General features: G+C 35.7%; 1 protein-coding gene across 1 annotated transcript in view; it reads right to left on the bottom strand.

Annotated features, from left to right (window-relative positions):
* Positions 1-17,225, bottom strand: part of LOC6044628 (protein O-mannosyl-transferase TMTC1) — a 181,108-nt gene that overhangs the window by 24,931 nt on the left and 138,952 nt on the right. The window contains exons 7-9 of the mRNA XM_038256541.1: positions 6,071-6,192; positions 5,084-5,248; positions 4,766-5,023 (exon numbers count right to left, since the gene is read on the bottom strand). Coding sequence (XP_038112469.1) covers positions 4,766-5,023; positions 5,084-5,248; positions 6,071-6,192 — 545 coding nt within the window. The remainder of the gene's footprint in view (positions 1-4,765; positions 5,024-5,083; positions 5,249-6,070; positions 6,193-17,225) is intronic.

The raw sequence follows: 17,225 nt of genomic DNA, 5'->3' as shown, positions 1-17,225 counted from the left end.
TTACGGAAGGTTCACGTCGGGTGGTGACGCACAGTGTTGATTTAGAAAAATATCTTGTGTTAGTTTTAATTTTTTTTTATCAGCAAACTTTTTTTTTAATAATTTCAAATAATTCAGCTAAATATTTGCCACGAGTTCCATACAACATTTTTTTAAGCGTCTAATTCCCCGCTACAAATATTCTGGAAAACGGAAAAATTTGATCAAATTTCCTGGGAATTCTGGGGAAATTTATTGAAAATTATTCTGGTCAATAGGTGCAAGTAATTGGTTAGACAACTTGTTGAAAGGAAAATAGAAATTATGTTTTTCAAAACAATTATCTTCTACGGGTTCAGTTCATGGATAATTAAATAAGCGTTGAAAAATCATACTTTTCGTGCTTTATGTTTTATTAAACCAGATACAGTAGATCCAGTACTCCATAAAAAATTGACTATAAACTGTTATTTCTCGACAACCTTATTAAACACATTGAACTAATTCTTCATGAGAATATTTTATGATACCAATTAAATTTTCATTCAAATTGGTCGTGTTCAACATAAACGTAAAAACAACTCAATGTTGATAAAACACAAATTTTCTTTGAAAAACTGACCAAAATAGTCTATTTTCATTCCATAATACCGTATATATCAATTTCTAGTTCTGAATACTTTAGAGATAAATATGAATATGAATAATATGAAGAGTAAATTGAATTGAATGATCAAATTAAGTTCACTCATTTTAAATTCCCGGGTTTTTTATTACATTTTGTTCTCTGGGGTTTCCAGTATCATGGATTACTTATTAATCTTTAATCTTTAAGTTTAATTAAGTAATCCAGTGATTCCGGATTTACCCAGTAGGGTAGGGTAGTCAACAATGAGACACTTTTGGTTTTTAACATTCAACGATTTTTGTATTTTTTTCATCAGCATGTTTTAATGAGCTTTTTGTGGCATTTTCTTTCTTTTAATGTGTTCTAACATTGACCAAAATATGAGATCGATCCGACCTCTACAGCCAGAGCTATTCAACTGTCTCATTGTAGACGCACTTGGCAGGAACAATGAGACAGGTGGGGAACAATGAGACACTCTACGAATATCAATACTTTTCTAGTAAAACATCATATTTCTGTATTGTTCCATTGCAGGTGACTTGCCTTAAACATTTTAAAGCAATTTTGCCAACTTGAAACTTCAATTAACATAACTTATACTGAAAAGTATTTAAATTTTGTAAAATCCATTTATTTATATCAAATAACTTTATATTCTTAGTTAAATGAAGTTAAAACTCAATAAATATGCCAAAAATCACTTCCAATTCATGTTTTGAAAGATTTCCCTAGATTTTGAAAAGTTTCATGAAGAAAAATCAAAGTGTCTCATTGTTACCCATGGGCTGAAAAGAGTGGGGAACAATGAGACAGCCCTGGATTCTGGGTATATTCTTAATGTTGGTCAAATCTAATGAAAGGCAATTGTTGCCCAACTCATGCCCTATGAAATGACGAAAGCAATTTGGAGAAATATTAGTTTTTGTATTAATGGCAGCCTATAAGCGAAAATGTAATTTTCAGGCATGATTTACTTTTACACTCCAAAATCAAACATTTATGAATAACTTTGCAAAGGAGCGTCCATAACCAAATCCACTATAATGGTAGACGTGTATCCAGTAGACACACCATTCCCCAAAATATGAGCCTGATTGGTTGAAACTACGACTTGTGAGAGCCATTTTATCATTGTTCCCCGTGTCTCATTGATGACTACTCTACCCTAATTCCAAAATCATTCTGTTAATTCCCAAAAAATATTTTTTTTGGAAATCAATCTACAGAAAATTATTAAACAATAAAAAAACTATTTTAAATAACAATCTCGATAACACTTTTATAAATACGTTTTTGTATATATTTTTAGCATGTAAGGAGTTTTCAGCAGTGAGCTAGAATGGTAACCCGGCATCACTCGAATTTTGAGCAGGTGATTCGTTAATTCCAAAGTGATTCCAGAAATACTCAGTAATGTCGCATTCATTCAAGATTTTTCGAATAAATCTAGTAATCACCGGAAATTGTTTGTGAGGGAAATCTGGCAACACATTATGATCAAAAAATGAAGTAACTTTCTATAATCATAAACTTTTTTAAAAGGAATGAAAAAAAATCATACCTTAATTTGAAACAATAAAATAGGGTTTAAAATGAAAAAAAAAACTTGAAGAAAATGTTATATCAGGCATTGAAAAAAATATGAAATAAGTTAAGAATCATGCATTAATAGGCTGTAACAGGTATCATGGGTCTCGTGGCGCAGGGGTAGCGGCTTCGGCTGCCGATCCCGATGATGCTATGAGACGCGGGTTCGATTCCCGCCTTATCCACTGAGCTTCTATCGGATGGTGAAGTAAAACGTCGGTCCCGGTTTCTCCTGTCTCGTCAGAGGCGCTGGAGCAGAAATCCCACGTTAGAGGAAGGCCATGCCCCGGGGGGCGTAGTGCCAATAGTTTCGTTTTTTAGGTATCATTCACCGGTCATTCAGAATTTATCAGTTGAGGTTCTAAAAATACTAGTGCTTGCTTCCAGACAGTAATATAAAATTCCAGAAACTCGTGCAGTTTGAATTTTTAAAGTTTTTCTCCAAAGTTTGTATGGAAAATCAGGGCAGTTCGTCGCTGTCGTAAAAAATCCAATAAAGGGATGAACCAAGGAGAAAAACTTTGAAAAATACAAAGTGTATGAGTTTCTGGAAACAGCTTGTTAATTTGAAGGTCAGTGTTATTCTTTGCAAGGCTGATGTGTTGCAATAATTGTTTGATTTTGAATGTTCAAAAACAAAAATTATGCAAGATTTTCTTAGCAACTCGAAAAAAATCCGAAGTGGCTATAACACATCGAACGAATGAATCGCAAAACGAAAAAAAAAACGAAACTATTGGCACTACGCCCCCCGGGGCATGGCCTTCCTCTAACGTGGGATTTCTGCTCCAGCGCCTCTGACGAGACAGGAGAAAAATGAATCGCAGCTTTTTTGAATTGTCATCAAATTGATCACACTATAACTTGCACGAGAACCTTTGGTCGGAGTTTGATTATTCAAGAAAAAACATTTGTAAAATTTTCAGATCTTTTCAAAAAATTGCTTCAAAACTTCAAAAAATATCTCTTATGTTCTGAAATGAAATATTTAAAAAGATTAAACCAGTTATTTTAAAACTTGTTGTAAAATTACCATCGATCTGTAATTTTAATTATCAGCAAAAATATCATTTGTTTGTGACAAAATGTAATAGTGACAAAGAATAATATACATTGCTTTCTTCTAACTTTAATTTTTAATAATATTTTTATTGAAAAACATGTTTTTGCTCAAGCTGAAACTTTTTCGCTGAAAAAAATAATTCTCTTTCATTTTCCAAAAATGTGGTGGAAAAAAATAATTCTATTTCATTTTCCAAAAATGTAGTTGTTGTAGTTGAAGTAGCTGTAAACAACACAAAAAGTTATGAATAAAAAAGTCTCGGACAAACAGTTTTTGTTCCAATAAAAATATTTTAAATAGGGAAAATGATTGATGAACTTTGAAGAATGAAATGAAGTTTTATTTTTATTGCAAGAATAAAAAAGGATTAAAAAAAATTAAAAATTGTATTTTAAAATGTTATGTGCTCTCTTAACGTATGACTTGACAACTTGCGCGGGAAGCAAGAAAAGTCAATCCTGTTATACTGCCCACCATTGAAAAAACGGCTAAAATCCACTTTTGGCAAAAACGAGATATTAGCACTAGGTGATAGAGGATGTTCCAACGCATCTTCTGGAACTTGAATTTCACTGCAATATTAGAGCAACACATGTCTCATGGTGAGAAACATTGGAAAGTGATAAACATTGAATAAAGAAGATAATTAGCGAAAAAATTGTGCACTGTATTCCGCCGGGGAATTGAACCCCGTTCTATCTCATACCGTGAGAACGCATCACCGATCTGCCAACGGAACCAAACCACCGTGCTGAGAGGCGATCTCTTAGAACGTGATCTGTTTCTACTGGGTAATCGTATGACATTTGTTCACTACAATAGTTTTTAGACTTGGCTGCCGATGCGAAAAACCAAACGGCTAATATGCCACTCTTATGGGAAATTGCCTTGACGGAGATTTTGTGACAAACACTAAAACGCGTTTTTCTCGGAATACTTGATTTGGCATAATAGCCGAATTTTCAATTATGGGCAGTATAGGTAAGTTTAATATATTTGAAGTAAATTTAAAATTTATATGTAACTACCATAAAATCACAGTGTTCCTTCATATTTTTGTTGATGCGTTTTTCCCTACTTCAGACGCTTCCACCGTGAAGGTTCATGTTGGTTTTCACAGGAACGCACTGCGAGTGTGGCAGAATGTGGATGTTATTTTTTTTTCTTGTTTTCCCTTTATTTTTCCCCCGGGTGTGCGAGAGTGCGCCTTCTCTCTGGCGTGGAAAATTAAAACCGAGAACCGAGATTGTTTTCAATCACGGGAAACACATCTCGTGACGGTGTGGTGGATTTTCAAGGAAATTGCTAGGCTACTCTGGGTGGGAGCGTGAGTTATTCAGATGATATGGAACACAAACAGAGGTCTTGCTGTGGAGTGGAGTGGGTTTGTTGAACTTCGTGTGGAATAATTCATCACAAGATTATTTGTACTTCAAAGTTTTTTTTGTGCGATTTCAACTTCCGATGATCCAATTTTAAACTTGTCTCCCCAAAATTACACTTACCGGTACAGCTGTCCCAGGTTGTAGTGGGCATTGATGTGCTCCGACGAGTACCGAATCGCCTCCAGGAAGTGGTACTCCGCCGGACCAAAGTCGACCATCAGCGTCCCGATGTTGTTGTGGGCACTGGCATAGGTCGGCCACAGTCGCAGGGCCTCACGGTAGTGCACGATGGCGTCCCCCGGTTGGGACGAGTCGCGCAGGTAATTCCCGAAATTGTAGTGCATTTTGGCGTTGTGGGGTAGGGTTTGGAGACCGGATCTGGGAGGAAAAACAATTACGTCATACAACATGATTCAGCTTTACGAGAAGACACCTTACCTTAGGAGTGCCTCCCGTGAGCTCCAGTCTACGTTGCGGGTGAGGGTCTTTAGGGTACCGGCTGCTATCAGGAGGATGCCAAACGCCATGATGGGCTTTCGTAGCTTGGGAACGCGTTCCCAGAGTCGCTGGGCACCGTACACCACCAGAATTACGCTACCCATGCTGGAAAACAAACAATATTTGGTGTTAGTCATAAATTTTAAAATAATTGAAATTAATTATTAAATTATCGATAAAATCTAAAAGTTATAGCCAATATTTATTTTTTTCAAATCTGTATTTTTAACAAATTTTCCCTTGAGGTTGACTTTTTTTAAAAGCCTATCAAAAAAGATGTATGGCACTCCCAACAATTGACGTTAAAACGCCTTCTCACCAATCTTTTGAGTGATAAGCACTTCCGGAAATAACCCCCATCCCTGGTCGTTCGTTGGCACTGATATTTACTGCCCCACTCATCGTTAGCCTCGTGAAATCAATTGGTCCGGGAAAACCGAAACGTTTCACGGGAGGGGAAAATCTTGATAAAACGCCCCCACACCGTACATTTCTTAAACGCCATAACGAATCCAATTTAGTTTTGATTACTTCGGAAAACTTCCGGCACACGTTCGAGTCTCTCACTGTTTGTATGTTAGTGTGTGTGATTTACTTCGTGACGCTGAGTGTGTGTGTTATTCTTTTCTTTTCTCACGTCTCTCTAGCCATCACGGAAGAACGATTGATGGTGATGGTAGGCAGTCAGTCAGGCGCTTTCGGTGGCAAATAAATTGATTTGATTCAGCAGAAATACAAAAAGGAAAGCCAGAAACACGACCACCTGACACGTACCGGCATTATAGTAGTTGGTCGTTTGGAACAACTTAATTTCAAGATATTTTATGGCTTTGACTAAGCAAAAAGCCATTCTAATAAAAAATTGAAAAAAAACATGAAAAAACTGTAAAAAAATACTGCAAAACTGTAGAACAAAATGTAACTTACCTAGGAATGTAGAGCACTCGCTCGGCGACGACGAAACCGACGGTTACAACTAAATTCGTGGCCGGAAGGAACGGTAACACCAGCAGCAGAAACCCCAGCACTACCGGAACGTGACGTTGGTGCTGTTTAAAAGTGAATAAAAAAAAAATATAAAAAATGAGTGCAATGTTTCAGTCAGTTGATCATTATTTTGGCATTTTTTAAATATCATGATGTTTGAACACAAAAATGTGACTTTTTATTTGTTAAATAAATGCCAAAAATGTGATCCAGTTGCCCTTCTCAAACTAAATTATTTAAAGCAAACTGCTTCTGATGCTGCTACAAGAAAAAACAGTGTTGAGTCTGAAGCCAAATGAGTGTAAGCTTGGAAACCTTTGGTGTTGTAAACAGTTTCTAGACAGATGAAGCTGGGGTCACAGAATAAGCTTTGAATTATTTTTTTGTAAATCATGTTGGATTTTTTGAAGTAATTTTTGAGCAATTCTCTACAAAATCGGTCTTTTTTCTTCAATTTTAATTTTTGTATTTTTTTTATCCTTGCATCATTAGTTTGTCCATATAATTTTCCATACAAATTTGGCAGCTGTCCAATGATGTATGAAAATTCAAAAATCTGTTTCTTTTGAAGGAATTTTTTGATCGATTTGGTGTCTTTGGCAAAGTTGTAGGTATGGATACGGACTACACTGGAAAAAAATGAAACTCGGTAAAAAAAATTTGGTGATTTTTTATTTAACTTTTTGTCACTAAAACTTGTCACTAAAACTAAATCGGACCATAAGTTGCTGAGATATCGACTTTAGAAAATGGTGGGTAGTTTGGGTGAGACTTAGAAAACATCAATTTTCCTGTTTTTAAACATTTGCATGGCAATATCTCAGCAACTAAGGGTCGTATCGACAAAGTTCAAAAAAGCTAAATATAGAAAATTTACTCAGCTTTTCAAAAATATTTTTTTCAAAGGTGGGCAAACATGGGCACTTATTTTAAAACATGAAAAACTACGACTATTTTCGAAAAAGTTACCTTAAAATGGCTATAACTTGAAAACGGTGCACTCTATCAAAATGTCACTAAAGTACTTTTTGATTGCAAATTTGATTTTACATCAAAAAATGAAGTTGAAAAATTTTTGCGACCAATATTTAGATTTTTTGAAAAAATCAGTATTGATTCAAAAAATCATAACTCCGTCAAAGATTTTTTGCACAACCTGGAAATTTCTGAAAAGTTGGCATTTGATGCCCTCTTATAAATATCAAAAAATAAAAAAAATAAAAATAGTGTTTTTTTGCAAATCAAGTTTAAGTGACAAAAAGTTAAATAAAAAATCACTGAATTTTTTTTACCGTGTATATTTTTTTCCGGTGTAGTCCGTATCCATACCTACAACTTTGCCGAAGACACCAAATCGATCAAAAAATTCCTTCAAAAGATACAGATTTTTGAATTTTCATACATCGTTTTTGTATGGACAGCTGCCAAATTTGTATGGAAAATTATATGGACAAACTAATGATGCAAAATGGCTTCTTTGGGCATACCGAAGGTACCAAAAAAGTTTCAGTCGGATAAAAAAATACAAAAAAAAATCGAATGACCGAAATCTTTACAATGTTACAAATAAATTTGAAGATTATTTGGTCTCCTTCAAAATTTCTCTAAAAAGTTGAATCTTTAAAGATCAACTTGATAATCCAGTCCCTTTGACACCAAATTTCCATCTCATCATCGTTTCAGGCTGCAAATTATTGAAAAACACCTCTTTTTTCGCATGTTCAAAAATGAAAGGGGTCGTACCGCCCCTCCGTCACGAGATATCGAAAAACGGACCTCGGATTCATGATCAGGGACACAAGTTACCTCTAAGGACAAAGTTTAACGTAAATCGAAGAGGAGTCGGTGCAACTTTTCCCGATTTCGTGTGAGTTGGTATAGAGAATTGTAAAGTTTGTTATTTCAGGAATGAAAAGAATATTTTTTTCATTTTTCTTCGTACCTTAAAATCATAATATTATATGCTCAATTTTGCTTCCCTCTCACAAAACAACTGAAAACTGAAGATTTCAGTCTCAATTGGTCCTCGTTCTTCCGCCGTAAAACCTGCTGGAAATCGAATTTCAAAAAACTTATACGACGTCCGTTTAACATTCCCCAGCTCGGAACGCATTGTCCACAGAATTTTATTCATTTGCCAACTCCGTATGCCACACGCCCCACCCACCTCCCTCCCCCACTTTCAAACATATTACCTAATGAATACGAATGAGATGAAAGTTCCCCGTTTCGAGACAGGACTTCACTTTTTTCCCAGAAACCAACCATCCGGACGGACGTACGTGTGGCCAGGACCTCTTCCCTTTTTTCAACTCCACCCATTTTCTCGTCAGGTGAAAAAATAAAATAAAAACTTCTGGAAAAGCGCCTCCAGGATGGAAAATTGGAAGCAGTCGTGGCGCAACCAAAAGGAAGAAAAACTATATTACTGGAAGAAAATTGGGCTCGCCAGGAAAAAGTTGGCTGCTCCTTAGTAAGACGACAACAACATCAACAACATCGCCAAGTCCCGGGGAAAACTCTTTCCCAGTGCTTCTGGACTGACGTTGACTGGGAAGTTGATTTAATTTATTCATGGCGTTTGTCGGCAGAGCAGGAAGTAAGCAATCGAAAAACGGACCAAAGGTTTGGAAGGGGGTGGGAGTGAGACTCTAAGTGAGTGTTTGTGTTGGGCATCCGTGTGTTGTGGGAGTATTTACTGAACGGTGTAAATGTGAACTTGTGAACTTGTAATTGGGTGGTCACGGTAAAATTTGTCAATACCAAAGCGTTTTTAACATAGCATTGTGAAAGATTGTTAGCTGTTGAGAATCTATTTTAATTGTTTAGAATTTCCTTGTTTAACATATTTCCCTCTTTTTAGTTTTTGTTGGTTCAAATCTTCCGGGAAATTAAAAATGAAAAGCTGTAGAATTTCTCAAAATCTTTCGAGATTATTAGTTTTGATTTTTTTACAGGAATAACATTTTGTTCATGCATTATCAATGTGAAAAAGTGCTATTTTGCATCTTTAATGTGTCCATTCATGGCTCCAAGCAAATTTTAAGATTCGAAAACCTGTATCGATTTGGTGTCTTCGACAAAAATTGTAGGCTATGATTAGACTTTTAAGAAAAAAAAAGGAACAGAAGAAATTTTCATATTTTTTTAATATGACTTTTCATTACTACCAGTTGAATCATCAAAATACGCACTTAAAAAAAAAATCTACAGTTTTTAAATATTATAAAAGACTAAATAAGGCATGTGCTCTAGAGTCAAGGATTGTGCAAAATATGTATTTTTTTATGTTAAGTTACTTTTTTTTTGTCAGAAAAAAATGATTACTCAACAAAATATATTAAAATATTGTTATATAAAATTTCAAAACATAAATTTTAGATGAAAAATCTAATTTTCAATAACAATACTTAAACACATTTTTTGATAAAGTGTGTTGTTTTTAAGTCAGAAGCATTTTCTGAATAAAATTTTAAGAAAAATGTTCACTCGTTGGGCGAATATTGAACTTTCAACACGACCAGAATTCACCACAAAAAGCTTGGTGAACCGAATTGGAAAGCTTTCAAGATGAATCTAAGAACATGCGAAGAATTAAGGACTATAAATAACTTTAACCGGCCACATCACTTACCCAGTGAATCCTGGCTTCACACACCCATCTTACTAACACCCTCAATTCTCACGTGATACTTTGTCGAAGACGCAGCCGATTTAGCGGTCTTCATCACTCAAGTATCGGACTAAAATTCCCATCCATTTCCCCGTATCTCACCACTGGTCGTGGCCGGCGCTGTGATTGGCTAGCATGATAGGGACATTTGAAAGTTGCGAAGTGGTGATGATTGGTTCTTACTCTTCATCTTTAGTCCACGGAGCAGTTCTTGGAGGTCCTGGTCAATAACAGAGTAGAAACTACGGCTAGACACCAATGCTATGCTATGTTATGCGTTCTTTTATTGAAAACATTTTAATTCAAATGACAATACTTTATAATTTGGGTAATTCTCCACCAACTCACACGAAATCGGAAAAAGTTGCCCCGAACCCTCTTCGATTTTCGTGAAACTTTGCTCTAAGGGGTTATTTTGGTTCCTGATCACGAATCCGATGTCCATTTTTCGATATCTCGTGACGGTGGGGCGGTACGACCCCTTTCATTTTTCTGGTTTTTTACTAAGACACGTTTTTCAGTGATTTGTAGCTCACCACCGTGAAGAGATAGAAATTTGGTGTCAAAGGGACTTTTGTGTAAAATTAGACGCCCGATTTGATGGCGTACTCAAAATCCCGAAAAACGTATTTTTCATCAAAAAAGGTTAAAAAATAGTTTTAAAATCGCTGCCATTTCCCGTTACTCAACGGTTAAAAATCGTGAGGCATGTCATTTTATGGGAAATTTAATGTACTTTTCGAATCTGAAATAACTCAGAAGGGACATTTTTTCATTTAGAACAATTTTTTTCATTTTGAAATTACTTGTTTTTTTTTTCTAACTTTGCTGGGTTACATTTTAGAGTGTAACAATGTTCTACAAAGTTGTAGAGCAGACAAAAACATTTTTTTAATATATAGACATAAGGGGTTGGCAAGTATTCTTCACGAATTATGGGAATTTTTCAAAAAAGTTTTTTGAAAAAGTTATGATTTTGACCATTTTGACCAGTTTTTCGTATTTTTAACCCCAAAAACTCAATCGTGTGCTTTTGAAAGTATTTTTTTCGGAAAATTCAGCTAATTTTTCATAAGAATGACCCCTTGGACGATTGTTGTGGCTTGTGCACTGCTTGTATGTGGGGATTTTTCAAAAATAAAAAAAAAACAAACCGGATACACTCACTCAGCACAAAAATATTTTGTTTGAAAAACAATTCTGATTCTCGCAATGCACGAGTCACAACAATCATCCAATGGGTCATTCTTATGCAAAATTAGCTGAACTTTCCGAAAAAAATACTTTCAAACACACACGATTCAGTTTTAGGGGTTTAAAATTCGAAAAACTGGTCAAAAATGGTAAAAATGATAACTTTTTCATAAAACTTTTTTGTAAAATTCTGATAACTCGTGAAGAATACCTGCAAACCCCTTATGTCTACATATCAATTGTTTTTGTCTGCTCTGCAACTTTGTAGAACATTGTTACACTCTAAAATGTAACCCTGCAAAGTTAGAAAAAACACGTAATTTTAAAATGAAAAATTTTGTTCTAAATGAAAAAATGACCCTTCTGGGTTGTTTCAGATTCAAAAAGTACATTAAATTTACCATAAAATGACATGTCTCACGATTTTTTACAGTTGAGTAACGGGAAGTGGCAGCGATTTTAAAACTATTTTTTAACTTTTTTTCTATCTCTCTTCTTCCAAATTTCTATCTCTTCATGGTTGCGAGTTACAAATCACTGAAAAACGTGTCTTAGTAAAAAACCAGAAAAATGAAAGGGGTCGTACCGCCCCACCGTCACGAAATATCGAAAAATGGACCTCGGATTCGTGATCAGGAACCAAAATAACCACTTAGAGCAAAGTTTTACGCAAATCTAAGAGGGGTCGGGGCAACTGCTGTGTGAGTTGGCGGAGAATGACCCTATTACAATATGCCACGGTATGTTTCCTAGAACAAACATAAGATAAAAAAATCGGAAAGTCTTAAATATATTTGGCACCATGAAAGAAGGGCTCTTTCCCGACATTTTTCGGGGTCCGGCGAAAGATTTCGTCGAGGGGTCTAGAGCAACTTTTTTTTGAAGATTTTTTTTCGATTTTATAGGACTTTTCTTCAGAAAAGTTGATGGAAACAGATGGGTTCATGTTCATATCCATAAAATTCTCTTATGAATGTGCCTCAAGCGACTCTTAATTACGTATTTGACCTCAAATAAAAAGTTTCCAGCCCAAATTTACCAGATTTCTAGCATTCTTTGAAATAACCCCAACATCCTCGCTGGAAACCTCAAAACGATTGAATAAAAATATTTTCTTTGTACAATTTGTCATAAAAATACAGTAATAGATTGCCCGGATACAATTTCGAGCTTAAACCATTGCTAAATTTAGAGTATTTCATTTAAAAGCTATTTATTACCCAAAAGATTCCCAACATTATTTTTTCCATCCTCTGCCCTACAACACTAAAATGTTTTGAAACATTTTCGAATCAATCACAGTGTAGAGAACAGTTTTCTGAACAATTTCCATAAAAAAGTATCAATTTTGGTTCAATATAGGCAGAGATAAACCCAATTTCCTAAAATAAAAAGCGACTTCCATCAAAATTCTGGATTTAATTACCATTCAAACGATGAACACCGCCTACTGAGTTTTTTATGATTCTAATAAAATAATTTAAATAAATTTCATCAAAATTTTGTATGAATTTTGTGTTTCAGAAAAATGTTTTCATCCTTAAAAATATCATAGTAGGCAGTATTCATCGTTTGAATGGGAATTAAATCCAGAAATTTTGGAGAAAGTCACATTTTATTTTACGAAATTGGGTATATCTCTGCTTATATTGAACCAAAATAGATATTTTTTAATGGAAATTGTTCAGAAAACTGTTTTCTACAATGTGATTGATTCGAAAATGTTTTAAAATGTCATGGTGTAAAATAACAGAAGATTGAAAAAATAATGTTGGGAATAAATAGCTTTAAAATAAAAAAAACTCTAAGTTTAGCAATGTTTTAAGCTCGAATTTGTATCCGGGCAATCTGTTGCTGTATTTTTATGACAAATTGTTCAAATAAAAGATTGTTATTCGATCGTTTTGAGGTTTCCAGCTTGGATGTTGGGGTTATTTCAAAGAAAGCTAGAAATCTGGTAAATTTGGGTTGGAAACTTTTTATCCGAGGTCAAATATGTAATTTAGAGTCGCTTGAGGCACATTCATAAGAAATTTTATGGTTATGAACATGAACTTATATATTTCCATCGACTTTTCTGAAGAAAAATCCTATAAAATCGAAAAAAATCTTCAAAAAAAAAGTTGCACTAGACCCCCGCCGAAATATTTCGCCGGACCCCGAAAAATTTTGGGAAAGCACCCTTCTTTAAAGGTGCCAAAAATCAGACTTTCCGATTTTTTTTATCTTAATGTTTTCGGAAAAATACACCGTGTATGTTGATGCTTCTGCGCTTTCCTTTGCTTACTATATAAGATCTCAGCAAGCTTAGTACAAGAGAGCACTGATGTATCGGTTTATTGAATTTTGTTATTTGCATGCATTGTTTAAAGAAAATCTTTGAAATCCAGGAAATTTTGCGAGAACTACTGAATTTAATGAATATCTCACAGTCCGCGAAACAGTGAAAATTCACTTACCCTACATATTATTTATTTATAATATCTCCATTAAATAGCATTTTTTTTTTCAAGTAGTTATGTAACGTAACGTTACAGCCTTTTGAAATTTCTCTTAAATCAACTTTTAGTAAACCAATAATAGGGTCTTATTTTTTTCTTCATTTAAAACACCAGCATTTTTTATAATATTTGTTCAGTTTTTCAACAACCAAAGTGTTGTCTACAAAACACTTATTTTTTCATGAACTTCATTTTTCCCCCACTCCTCCAACAATCATGAACACCACCACTCTGCCCAATCGTCACCTCCTCACTCGTCATGATCTGCAGCAGCAGCAGCAGTGGAAAGGTGTACAGAGAAGTCATTTTGTGGAAATGAGTTTTTCCGGCCTGCGCGAGTGGGTGGACGGAATACAAACCCAAAGAGAGCGCACAAAAAGAGTTGACGTGGAGCAAAAGAAGAAACGCTGCCAAGTTGTACCGGGTTGTGGGGGTGGGAGGTACGGTCTTTTAACAAAGTGCTTGATATTAATTATTTATTACAGCTACACTGCCCATGATCGCATAAATGTCCCATATGCATTTTCATCACTTTTGAGTTATTGATGCAGTTTGGTTCAAAATCGTGTGCTCTTTCAAAAGAGCCTATAACATCCAGTACTTTGCTCTAGAAATCAGGAGGAAATCCTGTTTTTTCGTGAAAACTTAACACGTAGCCTTATGCATGGGACAAACTTCCCTTGCGTTTTTCTCAGCTTGCTGTTTTTGCATATGGGACATTTATGCGAACATGGGCAGTACACGCACTTAATTTAGTTACGGAAGGGAAAGGCCGGGTTGGGTGGAGGAAAGGAGGTCGGAAAAACGTGAGTCGCGAGCACGATAGCGGAGAAAGTGTTGCCAGGTCGAAGGTCCTGGTCATAGCGGGTGAAAGTGGAGGGAAAATTTCAATTAAACGCTATCTAGCGTCGTTTTCTCCTTGGCTGGCAGTGGAGTCCTGGTGAATGAAATAAAGTGGCGTAGCATTCACGAAGAAGCCTATTTCCCAAATAAAGAGGGAGGGTGGAAGAGGTACCACTTTCACACTCGGTGCACGTCACATCGCTGGCTGGAAGTGGGTTGTGGGGGTGGAAGTTTCGGTTTGGTATTTATAGCCATTTGTGGATGTGCGGGAAAGTGTTGCGGTGGAAGGCCGGAAAACGGGAAGAAATTAAGTAATGATGTTTATATGCATTGCGTGTGTGCGGTTTGGCTTTATCATCAGGCCTGGGAGGTACGCGATGGAGTCGTTCAATAGGCAATGGATTATGCTTATTGAATTTTATGCCGACGTGATTTCTTGCACGGGCTAACAAAGTCGATGGCGAAGAGTAATGGTGCGTGAGCGTTCATGCACGATGACTTGAGGCAAGATTGTAGAGAGGGAAATTTACATGAAAATTGTGTTTAGGATTTAGAAGGTAATTTATGAAATAATGTTCTTAAATTGAGGAATGTATTTATTTTGCGTTTATTGAATGCGGTGATCATAACTAGGATGCCAGGTTGAAAGATGTCAGCCAAAATCTACTTCAAAAACAAGGTTGAAACATAATCAAACAATCACGTATCAGACATTTCTCTGATTCCACAAGGAAAAGCCATCATCCTATCAACCTCATCTAGAGCCACAAACAGAGCACACTGCTGCCGGTATCGTCCTTTCTCATCATGATGCCAAATCTTCTAGCCAAAAAAGGATTCTACTGCTTGGGCCAGAAAATGAAAACACGACCGTCACGACCCCTCGGCAGTGTGGTCAACAGTAAACGAAACGAAATGGCCGCATTTCGACCTTTTCCTCTATGTTTGATGATAATCACCTTTAAGGTTTATCGTACCACGCATGACACCCTTCGGCCCCCCGTTTTATTGACAGTTTGAGCGAAACGTGATTTCGGCTCAACTCTCGGGCTTCTAATCTTCCCGGGGGGCAGTTCTTCAACTTTTTTTGTTATCCCTAAGACGATAATTGAAATTAAGTGCTCTGTGGTCACTCTCGATCTCTTAAATTTCACGACCATCCTGAAGGTCTTTGGATAAAGTTCTGGTCCTAATTGTAACAGCCCTCAAACGATGTGGTTTTGCAACTCAAGAAGTTTCTAATTAATTCTTCGAATCGATTGACCAACCTGGGATGGAAGTACCCTCTATCCTTCCGTAAGATTCCAATTAAAGAAGTACGGTAGTTATCCCTTCTTCGTCCCAAATGTCCCACACCGATAGAAATTTATCCCCAAACTAATTTTATTTTATCTTTGTCGTTGGAATTGCCCTGACTTCAACTGGTCGTTCAGACATGCTTCCTGGAACCCGGGCAGACGGTAATAACAACATTCATGCCATTTCAATAACAAATACTGTTAAAATAACAAAAGGTGTTATGGAATCTTCTTGAAAAATCCATTTTTGCATAAGGGTTTAATAACAGCTTATGTTATCATAACAAAATTTGTTATTGGTCTGATATTGATTGAAAGCCAAAACAACTTTGGAATAACATTTTTTGTTATGGAAGAATACCGCCAACTGTTATTGGGATGATCGGATTAGTTGTTAAAATAACAAAAAATAATAACGAAGATTTGTTCGAAGAATAACTAAAAGTGTGATTAGTCTGTTATTACAATAACAATCCAATAACAAAAATTTCATAACGACGAATAACAAATCTTGTTATAAATAACATTAAATGTTATTAGCCTAGTATTTTCAAATATCAGAAAATGTTATTCCCAAGTTATTTCCGTCTGCTCGGGAAGGAACACGTTGGCCTGGTTACATCTTAGATTTGGTCCCTTAACCAGATCATTGAAATAAAATAGAAAGACTAGACCTGGATGGCTTTGGTTGGAAAAAAATACTACAAAAAACTGTAACGGGAATTTTCAATACAGCAGCATCCAATTAATTGCTCTGATATAAAAATTATAACCCTCAATCACATTATACTTACCAAAAACTGTCCAACTCCAATAGAATTTTTTTGGGGATACCGAGGAGATTTGCCCTTATCCACTTAAAAAAAGTAGAGCATCAACACTTCCCGTCTTCCAAATAATTTTCCATACTATTTTGGGTAGTCAAATTTCTGTACCATCAGTGGGGGTGACTATGGGTCAAAACACGATACACCTCTCGTAATTTCTTAATAACACAAACAATTTAAATAACATCGAAAATCTTTCAACGTAGATTTGTTCTTAGATAGTTCACTGACATTTTCCCAAAATATGGTGGATTTTGATGAATACTACCCTGAATGCCAATAGTTTGAAAATAGACCCAATCTCACCCCTTAGAGGGGGTGACATTGGGTCAAATGAAACTAAAATGATGCTCAAATACAACGATATGGTTAAACAAGTCATCCAACAGTGTTTCTTGTTCGAGGGAATCGTATTGACATGCTACAATGTTTGAAGTGGAGATTTTCAAACATTTGGGTAGTTTTCGAGCAATTCTGACAAAAATATTAGAAAAATGATTTTTCGAGAGGTAATTTTTGGCCAAAAACGTACCTCAACTTTAGACAGCTGCCAAAATAACAGGATTTGTTCTAGGAACGAGATTTTTTCAGCGAAGTCATCTTAAGATGTCCCCTACACAACCCTTTTTAACAGAATTCAGTTTCATTGAGAAGAACCTGAGAAATGGTAAATTCCGTAAAAAATCACTTTGACCCAATCTCACCCCCCAGACTCAATGTCACCCCCACTGACGGTAATTGAAAGACGCAACTTTTGGT

This window comes from Culex quinquefasciatus, chromosome 2 (genome assembly GCF_015732765.1).
Source record: "Culex quinquefasciatus strain JHB chromosome 2, VPISU_Cqui_1.0_pri_paternal, whole genome shotgun sequence".
In the NCBI taxonomy this organism is placed as follows: domain Eukaryota; kingdom Metazoa; phylum Arthropoda; class Insecta; order Diptera; family Culicidae; genus Culex; species Culex quinquefasciatus.
This window is presented reverse-complemented; position numbering and strand designations above follow the sequence as displayed.